Source organism: Pleuronectes platessa, chromosome 9, assembly GCF_947347685.1.
Source record: "Pleuronectes platessa chromosome 9, fPlePla1.1, whole genome shotgun sequence".
Lineage (NCBI taxonomy): Eukaryota > Metazoa > Chordata > Actinopteri > Pleuronectiformes > Pleuronectidae > Pleuronectes > Pleuronectes platessa.
Window position 1 is genome coordinate 6,861,333 of NC_070634.1, and position 17,982 is coordinate 6,879,314.

At 39.1% G+C, this 17,982-nt stretch overlaps 1 protein-coding gene across 1 annotated transcript in view; it reads right to left on the minus strand.

Annotated features, from left to right (window-relative positions):
• Window positions 1-17,513, minus strand: part of oca2 (oculocutaneous albinism II) — a 34,364-nt gene extending 16,851 nt beyond the window's left edge. The window contains exons 1-15 of the mRNA XM_053430908.1: window positions 17,272-17,513; window positions 14,449-14,544; window positions 13,356-13,547; window positions 12,973-13,030; window positions 12,118-12,190; window positions 11,446-11,603; window positions 11,285-11,367; window positions 10,535-10,688; window positions 8,896-8,967; window positions 8,509-8,574; window positions 7,555-7,611; window positions 5,688-5,812; window positions 4,566-4,704; window positions 2,021-2,153; window positions 180-327 (exon numbers count right to left, since the gene is read on the minus strand). Coding sequence (XP_053286883.1) covers window positions 180-327; window positions 2,021-2,153; window positions 4,566-4,704; window positions 5,688-5,812; window positions 7,555-7,611; window positions 8,509-8,574; window positions 8,896-8,967; window positions 10,535-10,688; window positions 11,285-11,367; window positions 11,446-11,603; window positions 12,118-12,190; window positions 12,973-13,030; window positions 13,356-13,547; window positions 14,449-14,544; window positions 17,272-17,513 — 1,796 coding nt within the window. The remainder of the gene's footprint in view (window positions 1-179; window positions 328-2,020; window positions 2,154-4,565; window positions 4,705-5,687; window positions 5,813-7,554; window positions 7,612-8,508; window positions 8,575-8,895; window positions 8,968-10,534; window positions 10,689-11,284; window positions 11,368-11,445; window positions 11,604-12,117; window positions 12,191-12,972; window positions 13,031-13,355; window positions 13,548-14,448; window positions 14,545-17,271) is intronic.
• Between the last annotated feature and the right edge of the window lie 469 nt (window positions 17,514-17,982).

The following is a 17,982-nucleotide window of genomic DNA, read 5'->3' on the forward strand; positions in this document are numbered from 1 at the left end:
CATCAGGTCACCTAGATGAGGATGACATCAAACTACAACACTGATGATGTGTCAGAAATCTTCTATCACATGTGTGAAAACCATTGGAAACACACATGGTTAAAGCTACAAAAGAGAAACATGTTTTACGAGGTGATGGAAGCATTCAGATAATCTGCTTTCAGTGCTTTTCTTTTTACTTTTGGAAGGTTTTCATCATTTTGCGGAGAAGATTTTCCAGGTTAAGGACTTTTTGCATCAGGAGGCATTTCACAGCTGTTTCCTCTCGACTGGCAGGGTTAATGCGCTGAGCCGTCTGCCTCCAAACCAGGATCTCATGCTTGAGTTCTGTAGGAATAGGAAGTAGAGAGCAGGGGAGTTACATATTTGTGTTGTGCATGGACTACAAAGTCATCACGCTGGTGAAGCTGTGTAGCAGTACTGAGCATTTTATAGTGAGGGATTTGGTTGCTAATAGCTACAGCTGAGGATGACTAAGAGGGTATTGAGATGTTTTGGTCAATATGCTGTGAGCTCCCATAGAGGGACTAATGCATCCAGGCGATGGGCACATTGACAAGCTGAGGAGCAGGCAATGCTGAAGCAGAAACAGACCCTGAGGGAGCTGGACACCTGTGTCGATACCAGTAGGTCCCCTACTCTTTTCATTGAGGTTGCTAGGTGACCCTAATAGGATCTAACTGGCACAGGAAAAAACGTTCGTGTAAGCAAATCAGCACAATACTGACAGGGGCTTTGTGCTAATTTTGCTGCTCTCTGGGCCAGGCTGGCGGGAGAGGTGGAAACTCCACAGGCTGGGATTTTCAGATAGGCTATTGAACAGTCACCACAGTTTTCGGGTGTGGCTTCCTTCACTCTGCCCTGCGGCTCAGTGGAACAAAATTCCACTGCAAACAGTGCGTCTTCCTGACTCCTGTATTGGGAGCAACTCAACAACAGCGGTCCGTTTTAATTTTCCCCAACCAAGGTTCTCCCAGGGGTGTGGGTAAGGAGGGGGGCAGTATAGAGGTAAACACTGATAAGAGGTGACTGCGGGAGAATTGTTAACAAGTCATAAATATCCATGTTTTATTAGTTCTGCCTTAATACATCCACAGGGTCTCATATATAAAGATTAACAGTGACACAGAATTGATGGAGGACATAGCTACTGTCCAAAATAAACACAACCTTTTATTCTTTGTTAATTGTCTAGTTAATTATATTACCCCTACTCTGGACAATTTGTTGAATAAAAGCTAAATAAAAATGTTCTCCTCAGTTAATGAATAATTATCAACAAATAAAAAGAACTGTGGTGTGTCACATTAGCGGAATGATTCATACAAATGCACAACTATAAAATACACTAGGCAGCTGTCTGATCAGTAAATCTGTTCACTGCCAACTGGTCAAGCAAACAGTGGGTTTCTGAGATGAGCCATGTGATGTCTGGGACAATTGGTGAGTCTCTGGCGAGCTGAGCTTTGAAAAATCTCCTCTAGTTAATGTTGTTTAAATTGGGCTATCACCATGACTACTGTAATTTATCCTAGATCAAACTTGAGCTTAAAGTTTTTTGGAATAGCTATAAATCTGGTCATCCTAAACATTAGATAAGGTCATTTTATAAGGACAATGTAAATGGAACACTATGGGAATTACCTAAGGCAGAGGGGGCATAGTCTTCAATTCAGACGTCATTATTTATAATATGTAGGAGTTAGAGGGCTGAGGCCATAACGCAGCATTAACTACATTTATATGTGGCCAATGCATCACTTTAAAAGGTGAGAGGCTTCCGTGTCGGTAGATTTCCGTAGGGTGTTAATGGTCAGTACAGTGATAATCATTAAAAAATAAATTAAGATTCCGCTGCATCTGCAGCTTTACCATAATTAAGATTTCAGTTTGATGATAACAAGATAATATTCCTGTCTGATAGCATCCATCATCACTTCAAACAATCATCAACTGTATGGAAATATATCAGGGGAAAGTTGCAAAGTATCAAAAAGTTTGATAAAGCATTTGAACTCACCAACTATTTCAATTGACTCTTTGTTGTAAAGTTTTTTGTTCCAGTAGAGCATCCGCAGGATAGGAAACGAGGTGAAAAGGACAAGGACTATCCCGAGGGACATGTAGCCCGTGAAACTGGCAAAATCAATCCCCTGAAAGACACAAAAATAAACAGAGTTTTAAAAGCAAAGAAAAATCTGAAATGTTTTCATACATACGTATTTATGCTAATCGGTTTTGGTTAATGATTGTATAAAGTGTTGCTTGCTATTTAAAACTGTCCTCTGTAGTTCTGTAGAGTTAAGGCTGAAAGAATCCTGAACCATCCCTCAGTTACTCTGCTATAGACCTAGACTGCTGGGGTGACTCCCATGATTTATTGAGAACCCTTTATCATACCTTGAGGTAATGCATGTTGTAATTTGGTTATATACAAATAAATTTGAATTTAACTATAGCATAGACAAAGTGTGAAAAGTCAGTCTTCTGAGAAAGCAATAGCATCCACGAGAATTAGGTTCACATGGTTCAAAGAAACTCTTGAAAGGTTGAAAGTGGTATGTTGGAAAATTAAAGGTGTTAAAACGTGGTATGATTAATCAATGACAGCCTATACATGAGAGAACAACATAAAAGATCGGTTAGGATGGATCCTTTTTTCATCTTTTTTCAGATCCACATTGCTCTAGTTTGGCATGAATCTCTCTTCTGGAATTAGTAAGAAATGACATCATATTCAGAACAAATAATTTCAAATTGATATCATCTGTTCATAAGCCTCTCAGTAGCTGTGAGTGATGCATATATAACCTAATCTTCACTAGAGTTTAAAGAAATAAACTCTATGTCAACTAGATATTGAGTGACAACAGTGGTTAATGGTGACCTCTGCAGGATTTGCAATTTAAAATTGCAACAGAGGGGAGAGGAGGGTTGGTATATAGCCACACCTGCAGAATCAATCAGTGCATGGCAAAGACAACGAGGTTTTCAAACATGATGAGCTGAATTATTTGTAATATTACATATTAGTATCCAGTAGTAATTATGAACTTTGATGTGAGGAGTCCTGCCACATCTTCAGCACCACAAATTAGAGTAATTACTAATTAATATTTAATGCAACGCTTCCCCTCATGTCACATGAGGGGAATGCTCTTCCTGATTGGAGGAAATCCATTTGGCAGAGTCCCTCAACAAAATAACACCAAAAGGAGATTTTAATGCACCATGCTACTTTGCTCTGTAACCAATCAAACACAAAGACACTGATGACAGAATTACCTAAACTCAAACTACACAGCTGCGCCATTGTTGTCTATCTCTGGAGCTCTCCCCCGAAAATCCCCTCCACACAAACAAGCGAACATGCAAACAGACAAACAAACCATGCATGTACATACAATATCCTTATCAGGGGGCAGACATGACTGAATGAGCCTGCCGCTTCCTCTGAGTCCCTGTGTTGCTGTCACCCGGGAAATGGAGCCAAGACAAACTGAACAGCGGGCTGCGGGAGCCTGGTTTGGTACGAGCTACTGTAAACTGGGGAAACAACATTCTGTTGCACCCACAAAGGCTAAAATGTCACACGCGGTGAACAGATGCCACATCAAGCAGCTAGGAAAATGTCATGTCCTCTAGTGATGTAACATTATGCCCCTCTGAGCGTATGAAGAGTGAAGGTCACAAGACGAGGCTACAAGTCATTGTCCTTTTCAGAAAGCAACAGGCTGCTCTCATTAACACAGTAAAATGTCCCTATGAGGTTTACTGACTTGTCCCAATCTGTACATGAGAGGACAAGTTATCACCTAATGGGTTTCAAGAATAACAGGTGATAGAGAAGAACAATGTGTATTAAGTGAGTCAATGAAACTAACATCTAATTCCACAAACATCGGTCCGTCTCTTTGTAAGATATCATCGGATCAACTTCACACATGGCAAGTGTTTTCTGGCTGATCCTGGGAAGTGCAGATGCTTTGGTGCGATGTGGATTTACAATTCTTTTAATAATAATAAAAGGGCGCTGATTTTCATCATGGCAACAACATTTAAAGAATCACTTCCTGTTAAAGCACAATGTTTGTTCTGTTGCTTTGATGCTTTATTTATTATTTTTGGGCTTTAAACTTTTTTATATGACTATTCATGTACTTACATGAATATTGTAATATCAAATCGTTTACCAAATTTTAAAAAATCTACATCTAGGGGTGGAATATTTTTTTGTCGACCATTAAGAGGCGTCCCCCATCCTGTCTTCCATGTCCTCAGACTCTGCTCTCTCTCACACACCATTCAAACTGCAGGTAGGTAGGTATCTCAGCCTCGTCTCCCAAGACTGCCTTCACAAGGGAATCCTTAAACTAAATCGTGTTCTACAAAAGTGCTGTACTCTTTGTATGGCTGAACATTCTTATTAGTTAGTTACACTCGATTTAAGAAGAGGATTATTTTGTGTCCGACTAAGCATCTGGTTCATGTGTCAGATTACACCAAGCTTGACCTGTTACAGTATATTAGTGCAAATGTAGGTAGCAAGCTGAAAAAGTGCCTACCTCTTTGCGCAGGTCCTGATTTGATACAATAATCACATTTGGTGGATCTCCGACAGCTGTGGCAGCCCCTCCAATGTTGGTGAAGATTACTTCTGCAATCAGGACATGTCTGGGGTCTAGATTAAGCACCTCACACAACCTGCAAAGTAGAGTCAGAAAAGCCCTTTAGCCCTGATTAGATTGCAAACGGGTGAGAGAAATAAATAAACGAATATGAAAGGATGTTGAAAGATAAAACGCATTGGTCCTTTAACACTGTGGCTGAAAAGAATACCCAACCTGTTGGCCTGCTAAGATATTAGAGCACAGCTTTTAGCTAACATCTTAATTATTGTGTATCAGGTGTCTATTTTCAATCAAGTCAACATTTTTGCTCGGTTTGAAACATCTGGTAGCAAAGGCCATTTTAAGAGCTTAATAATTGTCATCATAAAGAGATGGATGGTTAATAGGTAATTCGTAAGACATCACACTGTGGTAAAATATAGCTTCTGTGTAATAGTTCTGTTTATGGGAATGTAATGTGGGTTTATATGAGCAGAAGTGGTGGTGATCTATCAGCTGATGAGACTGTTTGAGGGTGACTGCATACAAATCACTTATTTTATTTGATTGTCTCTTCTCATTATGTAAACTGTTAAGCGCAAACTGCAAACAATCATCAGAGAGAATGAATATCTACAGAAAAATCTCTGTATTCACTCTCTGACAGGGAGATAGATATGATATCAAATTTAATATCAGGTTTTTTTAATCTGATAAAGAAATAGAGTTAAAGACTATAATTCAACCTTTTTCTACCAGACAAGCTTTTTCTAGCTGTTTGCAGTTGCTTGATATTTACTATCAGGCCAAAGTGGTTTTGGGTCAAGGTGATATCATACTGAGATTTGCCACTTCGATCACACAGATTCAAGGTCAATGGGAGGCGAAGGTTTACCACTGCAGTCCAATGGGTGACTATGTGCCTTAAGAGTGTTTAGAATGGTATCTGTCTTATCATCTACATCACATGAGATATATTAATTAATTAGTTAGACAAAATGTCAAACCACTCCATAAAGACAGTCATTCAACAAATGCTTGTATAAATTATATAAATTTCAAATAACAACACTGTACCTTATGGTGACAGGGGTGAAAAGCATCATAGTGGTGACATTGTCCAGGAAAGCAGAGAGAATGGCGGCAATGAGACAGAGGATGAGGATCATAGGCCACACTCTTCCTCTGGATAACTGGTAAGCCTGCAGAGAAAAGTTACATGAAGAAGCACAGTTAATGGACATGATCAACCCATTAAATGGATGTACTGATTGGTGCCATCCAGGAAGGATAAAGTAAACCAACTGAGCCGAAGCAGCTTTTGTTTTGTGTCATGCTGAGGATCAGTGCTGAGACTTCTGACACAAGTTTGATCAACATGAATGAGTAGCTGAATTCTAGATTTCTATTAGCATTGCAGCAGAACAGCTTTTATAAAAGGGAAAAGCCACTTAAAAAGACCTTGAAATATATTCAAATTAGACATAAAGAAGAGACATATCCTGACCCCCAAAAAAGGCAAATACCTGTTTGCTAAAACAGGAAACGTATCAGTCAACAGTTATTCAATCATCAGTCATAAACTGCTACCTAGTGATGAAGTGATAGCACTCTCTATTAAGTTGTCAAGAAGCTGGTGTCATGACTCCTTACTTATGCATAGTGGAGGTAGAACTTGTGGGGGAAAGCATATTAAAAACGCTAATTGTTAGTTTTCTCGGCCTCCGAAAAATGGCTGGGACCAAGTGGTAGTGACGCCAAGAGCTTCAGCCATTCGATAGCAAGACAAGCTCTCTGAGCAGATATACTTCTTCAGGGGCGACTGGACGCATAGAAAGTCGGTATTGCAAAGTTGCCAGGCTGGGGCTAAGTGGTTATCTTGCTATAGTGGGACACAAAGGCAGCTTTTGGGAAGCAAAATAATGTATTCTGATGCTGAACTTGCAACCTTTGTGCCAGATAGGTGCGTGAATAGCTGTTAATGCTCTCATTAACTATGTCACAATAGCAAGAACACATCTGGGGAAGGGTCATCTAACTTTTAATCGGATTTTAACTGCCAAGCGGCATTGCCAAAGTGGCCAAAGTGGCTGCCTGCCGAGTGATGAGTGCCTTTCAGGACTGAATGACGAAGTGCACTCAGATTCCCAAAATAACCATAGAATATATAATTACACAGATTCACACTCAATACCATCTTTCAGAGGTTCGAAGTCTAAAAAGTTGATATACCAGTCTTAATTCCATGGCAGAGTCTAAGAAAAGTGTTTTAATTTGAAGTGCCTGCCCTTGTACAACTCAAACTTAAAATTCATGAGCCTGCATGATGGCCCTGCAGGTCTGAATGCTTCTGCACCTGAAGGACAAAGGCATTGCCCTTCTACACCAGTGACAGAGAAAATTCTGGATTCAACTTCTACAACACAGAGCTTTTTTTTTCTGATGGAAAGAAACCATGACCTTGTAGATGAAGGATTAATCTTCTGCCATGAGTAATAAATTGAGAATGTTCAATGATTTATCATTTGTTCATCCTCCTTTTAGCTTTGATTGCTTTTAACTACTTCAGTCAAGGGCAAGAAAATACACTGTGATTTCAGTCGAATATATATTTTTTTTATTAAGTATTAAAAAGTAAACGATTAACTTCCATTTCAAAATCTTCAAAGAGCATGGTTGTTTGATAATATAAATTGTAGGATTGTTGTGTATCAGTGCTAATTTCAGAAACAGCTTAAAGCCTGTTGCTGTAGAGACACAATACCAAGAAGCGGTTTCTGTCATAGACCTGCCACTTTATATGTTAAAGGTAAAAGTTGAAATGGTACATTACTTAATTAAGAAAATAACAGCAACAACTGCTGTAGACCTTTGAAGTGATTCTATTGATTTTGTTATTTTCTGTGTTAGAACATAATTGTTTCTATAAAAACAGTCAACTCACCTTCACAGCACAATAATCAAAGAAGCCCGTGTCTGAAAAAATGGCCACCAGTACCATCTGTAAGAAACAGGACAAAGAAAAAACATTTCTTATGATGTGACATGATTACATTTTAATCTGACATTCCACATATAGTCCCCACAGGCAACAAGGTAAGAGAGGAAATTGTGGTTTGTAAGAGAACTGTTTCTAGCATGATCAACCTTTTTCTTTATTATAATATCAATAACAGTATTACAGAAACTGACATGAGAAAATTTGTCTCAAAACAAAAATTGACATAACATCATTTTTTTAATACAATAATATATGGTACTTGTATCTCACATGTATTGAATGTACTGCACATGATTATTATATATTATTAAAAATGAATTGTTTTCAGATTTGGAGAAGTTTCTTTTGCGGAATGAGATTAAAGCTGTTTAAAGGCATAGTGGTGAGTAGATAATGAGTGAATTTTTATTTTTCAGTGAACTATCCCTTTAAGTTGTGCAAAGGATGCCACCATCTGTGATCATGAATCAAAATAAATGTTGCTATCACTGATTGAGCAGCATTATATTTTACGTGAAAATTTAAATTTTTTATGGATCTGTCATGAACCTATAACAATAATCATTTATTATTTTTAATTATAAATGCTTTAAATATACCACAGCCTAGATAGACACATGTCAATTTCATACCAAGCTTGAAAAGAAATGCTTGTTTCCATGGAGATAATATTCTATTATCTGTTTCACTGGCCTCCCCGGCAACAGGTTTTACTGTCTGTAGCTGGACAAGGTGTTTTAAAGGAAGTTAATGGAAGATAAAATGTCAGATCCTAATGTAAAAACTTTTAGGAATATTAAACAAAGATTTTATCAGCGTTATGTCTTGCAAATCACAATGTCCATAAAGAAATGAATAAATGAACCCATGAAGAACATCTTTGATTGAATGTCTCACCATGCCAAACAGAAGAGACAGGGTCTCATAATCGATCCACTCCACCACAGTAACCAGACTGGGTCGCTGTGGGAGAGACAAAGACAATCATTAACATTTTACAATATTTTAAAGGACAGTTATTTCTATTCTCTTGAGTGGGAAGCTATGGAGCTCTGGAGAGAAGTCGAAAGCAAGGTCATGTTTTATTAAGACACATACCCATGCTTACATTCATTAGTTTTATAGGACAATTTGTGTTTATACGTGAAAGTCCCATATTTGTTCCTTGAAAAACTTGTAAAATCTTAAATTTGAGAAAGGTATAGTTAATGGATAAGATTAGCAGCTCTGGGAATTTATATTTATTTTACAGCTCACAAAATAATATGAAGTTAAGGGACTTACGTCACCAATGATAGCAAGAGCAGCCAAGGCTGCCAAAGATCCCAACATGGCAGCCAGTGTGCGGTGCACAATCTGAAAATTAAACAGATTACAAGAACAAAATGTAATGCATCTCAAAAATTAAAATATTTAAACATTAGAATATGGGTAAAAATCATATCCTTGTTGCACACATATACAAATACAACATTTCAAACAGGCATTTCTTAAAGTAGCTGCCGTTAAAGGAGGACAAATTACTTAAAATAGATGTATAGTTATTGCTGCAGAGCTACCGGGTTCTTATTCATCTGTTAATTCTACAATGTTTTAAGTGGTATGAAGTATTTATTTTGCATCGATACCTTTTCTTTTTAATACCTAACACATCATCCCAGTGTTGTGTACCTGTTGTACCAGTTATCAGAAAAGCCTGATGGCAGGTATTGCATCTCAAACTGTATTGAACAAATGAGTCAAATATATCTGGTTGAGACTTGTTCTCAACCAGGTCTATGATGATGTGTCATTCTCTTCTGAAAAAGTAACAAGAAACTCTGAGATGTTACTGACAAATCAACGATGCTGTTGATAGTTGCTCTCCCCCACCAGGCTCCATCCCTACTCTCATGTTTCAAGCCATCTATTATTAAAAATTGAGCCCTAAGATTAGCATAGACGTGTTATCAGGATGCATCACGGCTCCTTTGACATTTATGCCTCCACAATAAATTGCAGGAAAGTAGGTCGCTTTATGTACACTATGGTGGCAAATGCTGCGGCTGACGAAGACAAGCTTATTAAGGGTAAAAAAAACGAATTCAATGTCATCATATTGTCTAAAGAGACTTTATTGGCAGACTTATTCTGCCGAATGAATTGTTACATGTTAATTCTGCCCAAAAAGTCAAAGCTGACGTCAGGCGACATGCATTTTACTGTGTCTTCTTATACTTTTGAGACGATCCCTGACGCTTTCAATAACAGCCTCAGAGAGAGGACCTGTCACTACCGCAGACTACACATGAGAGTGCGTTTGCAGCGTAGACATGTTGTCATCTCTTATGGCCCTCTGTTGACTCTGACATGATAGTATTGGCCACTGAGTTCACACCTTGTCACACTCTGGGATTTGAGCCTGTCAACATTTGAATGAATGAGAACTACAGATGTATATGAGGCAGCTCAAATCTATAATAATACTGAAACAGACAACGAACAAAAAATACATGAATTAATTTTGCTTGCAAACTTGAACAAATATATAAATGATTATCTACAATAATGATACATCAATTTATCATTATTGATCTGTATTTTTAAATAGATGAAGCCTATGAACTTATGATCATTGCAGAGGTAAAAGAAGACTCTTAGTTGCAGAGTTAAAACATCTGTGCACTGACAATCTAGAATTATTAAATTTTTATAACAAAAGACTTTGGTTATAGTAGCACATTCATTCACCTATTTCGCCACAATCATATTAACCTGTCAGTTAATCAAACACATTTACAGACATGTTGATTAAGATGCATTGTACTTTCCAAAACAAATTATTTTTTGTATTTAAGACTGAGTAGACAGTGGAGATATCATGACGACATATGAATCTATCTCAAATCGGTGGAGAAAAGTGTGAGCACCACAGGTAATTTACCTCAAAGATGATGAGAACATAGACCCCAGTCAAGATGATTCCAGCGATAGCCACCTGTGTCTCCACATTGACGTAGAGGGACTGGTGGGTCAGGGACAGTGGCACCACCTCATTGTCCCGCAGGAAGGACTGAATCGTGATGATGATGGGTTCACTGTGTGGGGAAAGCGGCAAGGGCTATTGGGATGTTTTTCTTTCATTACATATTATCTCTAATAAACAAAGTGTTCGGTCATGCAATGTTTGTAATCTTTTTTAATCTATACACAATTAACACCCCTGTAATGTCTACTAAGAAAAGACCATACCCAAAAACTATGGCACATCATATGACATTACGCGTCATAAATTCAGCCTCCGCAATTAAATTAAAAAATAACCAAGATTTTCAAAGCATGGGGACAGAAAATGTAATATAAGCTTAAAGAGAAGGTAAGTTTGCTCCAATGAGAGGCTGTGTGGATATACACACTTCAGTCTCTATCACCAGGGGGCCTCGATGATGTGTTATTTCTCATTTTTGTTGAGCATTTCATTCATCCTGTCAAGGGTTTTATAATGTATTTGAGTGCCCTTACTATGAAAGTCAATGTTATTGATATTTGATTTAGAATGTATTTAATAAGCTTGACCTTATTGCGTGAGAAAAATAAGATTAACTATAAATATTCGTCTACTTTTTCTGCCCTTCCTTCTGAGTAATATAGTCCTTATAGTCTGCTCAAATCAGCCTGTCACAGTGTTGAGTACCTGCTGAGCATCTCAAAAGTTTTTGTCACCAGCATCTGGTCACTTCGTTCACTGTGTACCGGGATGGTCCAGTTGTAAATCACCTGTTTGCACACATGACAACATGATGAATGACTTTTCACTGATGATGATGCAACAAAGAAGCGAGACGCCTCACTTACCTGCTGAGCTCTCCTCCTTCGTTGTCCCGGCTCCTCTGTCTGCTCCACCTGGATCAGGATGTACTCTTGGCTGGTGAGGTCGACCATCCCTCCTGTGAAAGGCCCCCCCACCTGGAGCTTCAGCAAAGCGTTGTCCCTGAAATCTGTCAGGTTCATTGCTGTGGGACGCGGGTCGTCAAGATAAATAAGTGGGTGTGTTTGAAACCAGAGGAGAATACTTTTTCCGAAGCAGATTTTTGGGACTGATTTAACAAACTACAACAATAAATAATAGTATAAACTACACAGTGTTCCTCTCTGTGTTGAATATGACGCAAAGATTGGCTTACACAGTGAAACTCAACAGTAAAGACCACTTGTTTACTACAATCCCTTATTTCAGATTTGCTTTCACTCCCCATTTTTTCCTGCAGCATTCCCTCTGATTACAGCCTGTTGAAGACTCTTGTGAATTAAAGACATTTCTTAAGAAATCTGTCAGAGTTGTTTTTTTCTCTCTGCCTATATATCTCAGCAGGCAGCATGTTCAAAGAAAAACACAGCTGCATCGCGTCCCAGCCCTCTCCTCTCGACTGTGTTGATTGAAGGCCTGCTGGGCCTTTTAGAAACCCATTTTTTAACATAGCATTAAGTAGCAGTGTGCATCAACAGTAATGCAGCAGGGAAGGATACAGAAACTGTCTGTGGAGGAGACGGCCACCATCCTCCAGGGGTTGTCTCGGTCTGGATACATGCTAAAGAACAGCTGAAACCAGAATGCACTCAACTCATTATACATTCAACATGCTGTATTATTCAGTCAGTCCAAGAAGTTCCTACCAAAGGCATCGAGATGCAGAGGAAAAGCAGAATACAGTGTGTGTCTGCTGGACAGTTCATTTAACATGTGGAATGCAGCAAAACCTGGGTTGCTAAAACACAATGGTAAATTTACTGTGTGTGCTGGAGTGCAGTTAACACTATCGCTGTCTATAAAACGGTACCTGTGAGAGAGCTGTGAACTCACTGCCAAGGATAGTCAGGTGTTACAGGGTTCCCATTCAGAGACTTCCTGTTTAGGGTTTCCTGTTTTATTTTGAAATTACCTTCTGCTATTGTTTTAATCCCTTTACAGACAGGTTACCTTCTCCACTGGGTTACGATTGTCTCTTGTTAGCTTCGCCCTGTACGGGAAGTTTAGTTCTTCATTCTTTGTCACTTCACCTGTTCTTATCCTCTGTGTTATCTCGTGCCTCTGATCAAGGCACTTTTGTTTCCCTGTGTCTCTTGAGAATGGATTTCCTTTTTTAACTTTTTTGCTAATCCACTCCTTAATCCAGCTTTATGATTTTTCTTTGTTTTACACTGAGGGATGAGAATATTGATATCACTCTGATATGTGTGCAGACTGGTATCAGTCTTATATTATAGAGTAAACATGTTTTCCAAAATGTTGACCCAATTTCATATTTAGGAATTCAAAATAATGGAACAGAGTAGTTAAAAAGTAATTCAACACATCTAAAGTATGTTAGACCATCCACTTACACTGCAAAGAATGACAATGGTGAACATGATGGCAATTTTGGAGACTGTGAAGCAGCATCTGGAACAAAATAAATCAAATTGTAAACAAATGAAATATATTGGCAATAGAATTGTGTTCAGTATGATAGTACACCTATGTTTCAACCTATGGCAGAGGTCAAAATTCCCACAAGGGGTCACAAGATGAACCTGAAACGATTCTCTACTTGGCTTTACTCAAATCTTTTGTGTCTTTTTCAAGTTGAATGAAGTTTTACCTCAAACAATAATTGAATGAAGCCCCCAGAAGGGAAAATAACTTTTGGGATAATTGAAATTGGACCCAATCCTTCATTTCATAAAACTGTATCCGTTAGTTTCTATGGTAAATTGAGGTGTCTCACTTCATACTACTGGTGAGTCTGAAGTTTATGTTGTCCCGAGATTCGCTCTTCTCTGAGGAGCTGGAGCGGGACAGGGACAGGCTGGTGACCTCGCTACCCAGTCGAAACCTCTTCTCCTGGTCCAGGGAGCCGTTGTCCCAGAGCTCTTCCCCTCCGACAAAGCTGGGGTTGTGTAGGGACATGTAGGTCATACTGGAAGACAACAATCACGTCAGTTTTCTGGACATCGACCACAGCAGATTCAGGGACAGAGACCAACGTGACATTTGAATTCAGGACACCAGCTGTGACGGAATATTTTTAACTGAAGATCTGATGATACTGAGCGGTAAAAGCCTGTCTGTAGCAGGACGAGACCCAATCCCAATGTCATTAGCAGCCTTGTACAGCAGTCAAATGAATCAATGTAAGAAGGTTAAACAGTGATTTTAAAAGTTGAGCCGTTTTATTAAATGACAGCTAGGATTTCATTCTGATTTATGACTAAAAAACCAAATGCATAATCTTTTTTCTTCAGTAAAAAAGTAATATACCAGTCAGACAGTACAAGATAACCTGAATGAAAAACTGTTGTCTGTAAGCCGTGTTGAAGAAGATTAAATAATATATGTCAAATAAATTATGTGAATAATGTGTAAGATTGCTAAATCGGACAAAATATTATTTAGGACGTAGAATTATTATTTTTACTGATCAAACAAAATGTCCAGCTAGATACATAAGCAGCATTTCAAGCTACAGAGACTAAAACTATAGAAAATGTGTTGCTCGGCACTGAGTCTTGAATTTCATTAGCCTGCTAGCTGCTGCCATTAACACTGGCCCTTCCCTTTACGGACAAGCGCTAATCCAGGCTCACTAAGCAAACTAGCCAGGTTGCCCACTGGCTAAGTAGCATGTAGCCTTATTAAGATAAATATCAGGAGAGGTCGGGCGGGGTTTATTTATAGCAGAAGTTTTTTGATAGGTTTATTCAAAATTAATTTAGAATTGTGATCACTGTAAGGAAAATAATAATCATCAACAAATGATTGGTTGTTCATCAAAATATCATCATGTATTTCGTCCATAAAGTCTTAATTGAGGGACTTACCCGTCGTCTTCAGCGAACCTCAGCAGAGGCGACTTCTCTGTCAGGTTGGCTGAGTTGGTTTTCCCTCTGAGGATATTAACCGCGCTGAAATTGTGTCTGGATAAGAACATGCAATGGAGTACAGTGAATTAAAAAAGAGGAAAAATAAGAAAAGGAAATAAATATATAGTAAAAATAAATAAATAACTGTGCTTTTCCAAAATGACCTCTGACCCCAATAATGAAGCCCCCAGGTGAGGCCTCCTAGCTGCCAGTCGGTGGGCAGAGCCGCCTGTCAGAGGCTTTGTGGCCCACCGGTGGCTGAAAGGTGGGAGAGCAGCTGGTGACTGGACACCCTGAGGCCATCATTAAAGTACCTTATAGTCACCCTGCTGATGCTCTGTGTCCCTGAAGCTGATGCAGGCTACCGCCCTCTGGAGCATCACAGCTGGGTTTCATCCAGCGCTCACATGCACACACGTTCTCCTGTCTCATAAAGATGATCCACTCTCACACAGACTATATACCTTTAGAGCTGCTATTTAAAAAAATAAAAATACTATTCCACTGTTTCAGTTCCAACAATGTATTCTGACACGTCATGAGATTGGTTTGTTAATAGAATACCAACCCACTGAGCCAAAACATTAAAGGTTGCCTTAGATTGTCTCATATTCTTGAGGGTTTTTACTCTTTTCTTGTTATAATGGTTGTGTGCTTAAACACACTATGTATTTCCTTGACACAGCAGAATGCATTTCCAATGTATAGTGGTTAATTAACTTATTATGAATTAATGTATTTATTCGTTTTGTGTCAACCTTATTTTTTATATGGGTGATCATTCAATAAATGATAAGACCTTGCTATTGTTGCATTTGTTATCTTTCAAGTCTTGCAGGTGTTATCAAACAGGCTGCAGACAGTGGGGTTCCTTGATTCCATGGATGTGGCGAGGGTGTTGGATAAAGGAGTAGAGTACATTAGGCCTCATTAATCCTTTTCAATACTCTTATACAGCTATAAAGAGATTTGCTGCATGTCTGCAAATGCTTTCTCCTCTCTTCTCTCCCTGACAAGACTCTGATCCTGTCCCCTAGATGAGGCTTGGCAGGGAGATTGCATTTTACAGAGGATTCTTTAAAGGATGCTGAGCCCAGACAGAAGATAAAATACAGCTGAAACTAGAAGGGATTATTTACAGTGGTCTTTTTAGGACACACAATATGAGAAATAATGACCAACAGAAAAGAGGACAGGACTCATGCTACATTTTCTCTTATAGGTATATACACCAGAGTAGTGCTAATTTCAGTTTTTGGTTATGCTGCCATTTATTAAGATGCTATGTGAGGTTGTCTATAAAGTGTCTTTATATATAAAGAAAACAATAGAGAGAGTTCAGCTAACTCAGAACTCTGCTGCTCAGCTTTTAACCACAACCAAGAGGAGAGAACACATGAGTCCATTTCTAGCTTTTCTGCACTGGTTGCCTGCTCCACACAGGATTGACTTAAATCCTGTCTGTAGGAAAGCTTAAAACATTTCTCTTTACTGCCTTTTACTATTATTATTATGAAGTGACTAAACTTGATTTGACTTGTGTTTGGGCCACTAAAATCAGTATATTAACAAACATGCGTTTTACACATGCATCACATTTCTTTGGAGCTGTGTATCTGGCTGACAGGAGATTATGAATCCAATATTTTCTGCTTCATTGGAGGTGTCTTTTAATTTAACCATCATCTAGTTTTTCTAATAGGATCAATATGTAATGTGTCTTTTTTCTAACACGTCTTGTATGTAGTACAGTATTGTCCCTCTGTGTGCCAAAGGAACTCAACAATCTCATCACCTGATTGTCTACAAACAGAGTTGCGTAAAATGTCCGATATGAATCAGCCAACAAGGCCCTGTAGAAGGCACACAAGTATCAGCTGTTGTACACTCTGTCATGTGCAACTTTGACTTAGTTCATGAAGCAAGAACAATTCCTTGGTTTAATCCCAATGACGTCACAGCCACAGGCTTTAGATTAACACCCCCCCTGAGTCGCTGAGATACACACCCACAGCCTGTGTGTGAGTGAGAGTGTTAGAGATTCAGTGTTTTCCACTTATGATCATACATTCCAGGGAAGATTTGACCAATGTGGCATCTGTAATGTGATTCTGCACGTGTGGTTCAGATTCTTTAAACTGTTGTTATGTCTTTACTCCAGGAAACCCGGTGACAAGAGAGAATGGGACATAATCTCTTGTACAACTGTTGACTAAGACACGAGGTTCACGAGAGCAGTGAGAGTGAAACAGAGCAGTAAAGTCAAGCACTGTACAACCAAAAAAGTGAGCTTAAATACACCAACACGGAGCTAAGTGGAAGAGTTGGGTGGTAATTTACTATTTGTCCACTGGTAACATGGACATATTGATCCTAATTGTTGTACATTGTGTTTCTCTAATTGGCAGAGAGGTCTGCAAGATTTTTTTACAAACTCCACACAACACATCACCACTATGATGGTTAGAATAAGTTGTGCAATAGATGTTTTCTACAAGTGTCTGCTTGTTGTTATAGTTGTCACAATCACTATGTTTGAAAATAATATATAACATATCACCAGCCATATACATAAAGGGTCTTCCTCCTCTATGAACTTTAATTATTTCTGCTGCCATATTTTGCCACTTGGCTCCTCTTTGGACTCTGCCCACTGACATTTGACTTTAACTGTTGAACCTCCTAAATCATCTCTCCCTACAATAACAAAAACCACGACAACTAATAAAGAGCTGAGTTGCCAGGGAAGCACCATGAGAGAGCAGAAACCAGTAGTCATACCCATCCTCCTGTCGAACAGGGACGAAGCCGTCGGTGTGGATGACGCACTGTCCCAAAGGCAGAACTGCAGACTGCTGGAGCTTCTGGGTGTCCATCCTCTCTGAAATGTCCTGCAGCAGACGGAGCTCCCCGAAGTTCGCTGCGACGGCCTGCGGTGACCTCAGGCTGCTCATGCCCTGATGGCCTTGGGCGGTCGTCTGAGACATCTCAATCTCCAGGTTGTTTTTGTTCTCCAAATACATGGTGAGACCACTGGAGGAGACAGAAGTACAGTAGACATCAGAATTATCGATACCATTTTTTTCCAGCCACTTGGGGGCAGTAGCATATTATCAATTGTTAAGTTGAAATGGCTCAAACGTTAGCAGCACACACGAAGAAACATCTATATTAATTTGCAACAGTTTCTGTCCACCCTGAGGAAAACTGTTTAGCTGCTTAATACGTTGTTATCTTATTTGCCAAATGTGTTTGTCTTCCATTTCCTGCTGAGCAGTAGTGCACAGTGGGTTAACCACAGCTGAAAACAGCTGCCGGCTGCTGTTAACACTACGTGACAGCAGTGAGAATGAACAGTGAAGCTGCGGGCAATCAGCTGAAAGACTCAGCAGCATTTAGAGGAGCTGCAGAGTCGGGTGATAAATCTCTTTGTGTTTTTATCACAATGAATAATGCATTGGAGATATAAGGGGTCATGTGATTCATTATTGA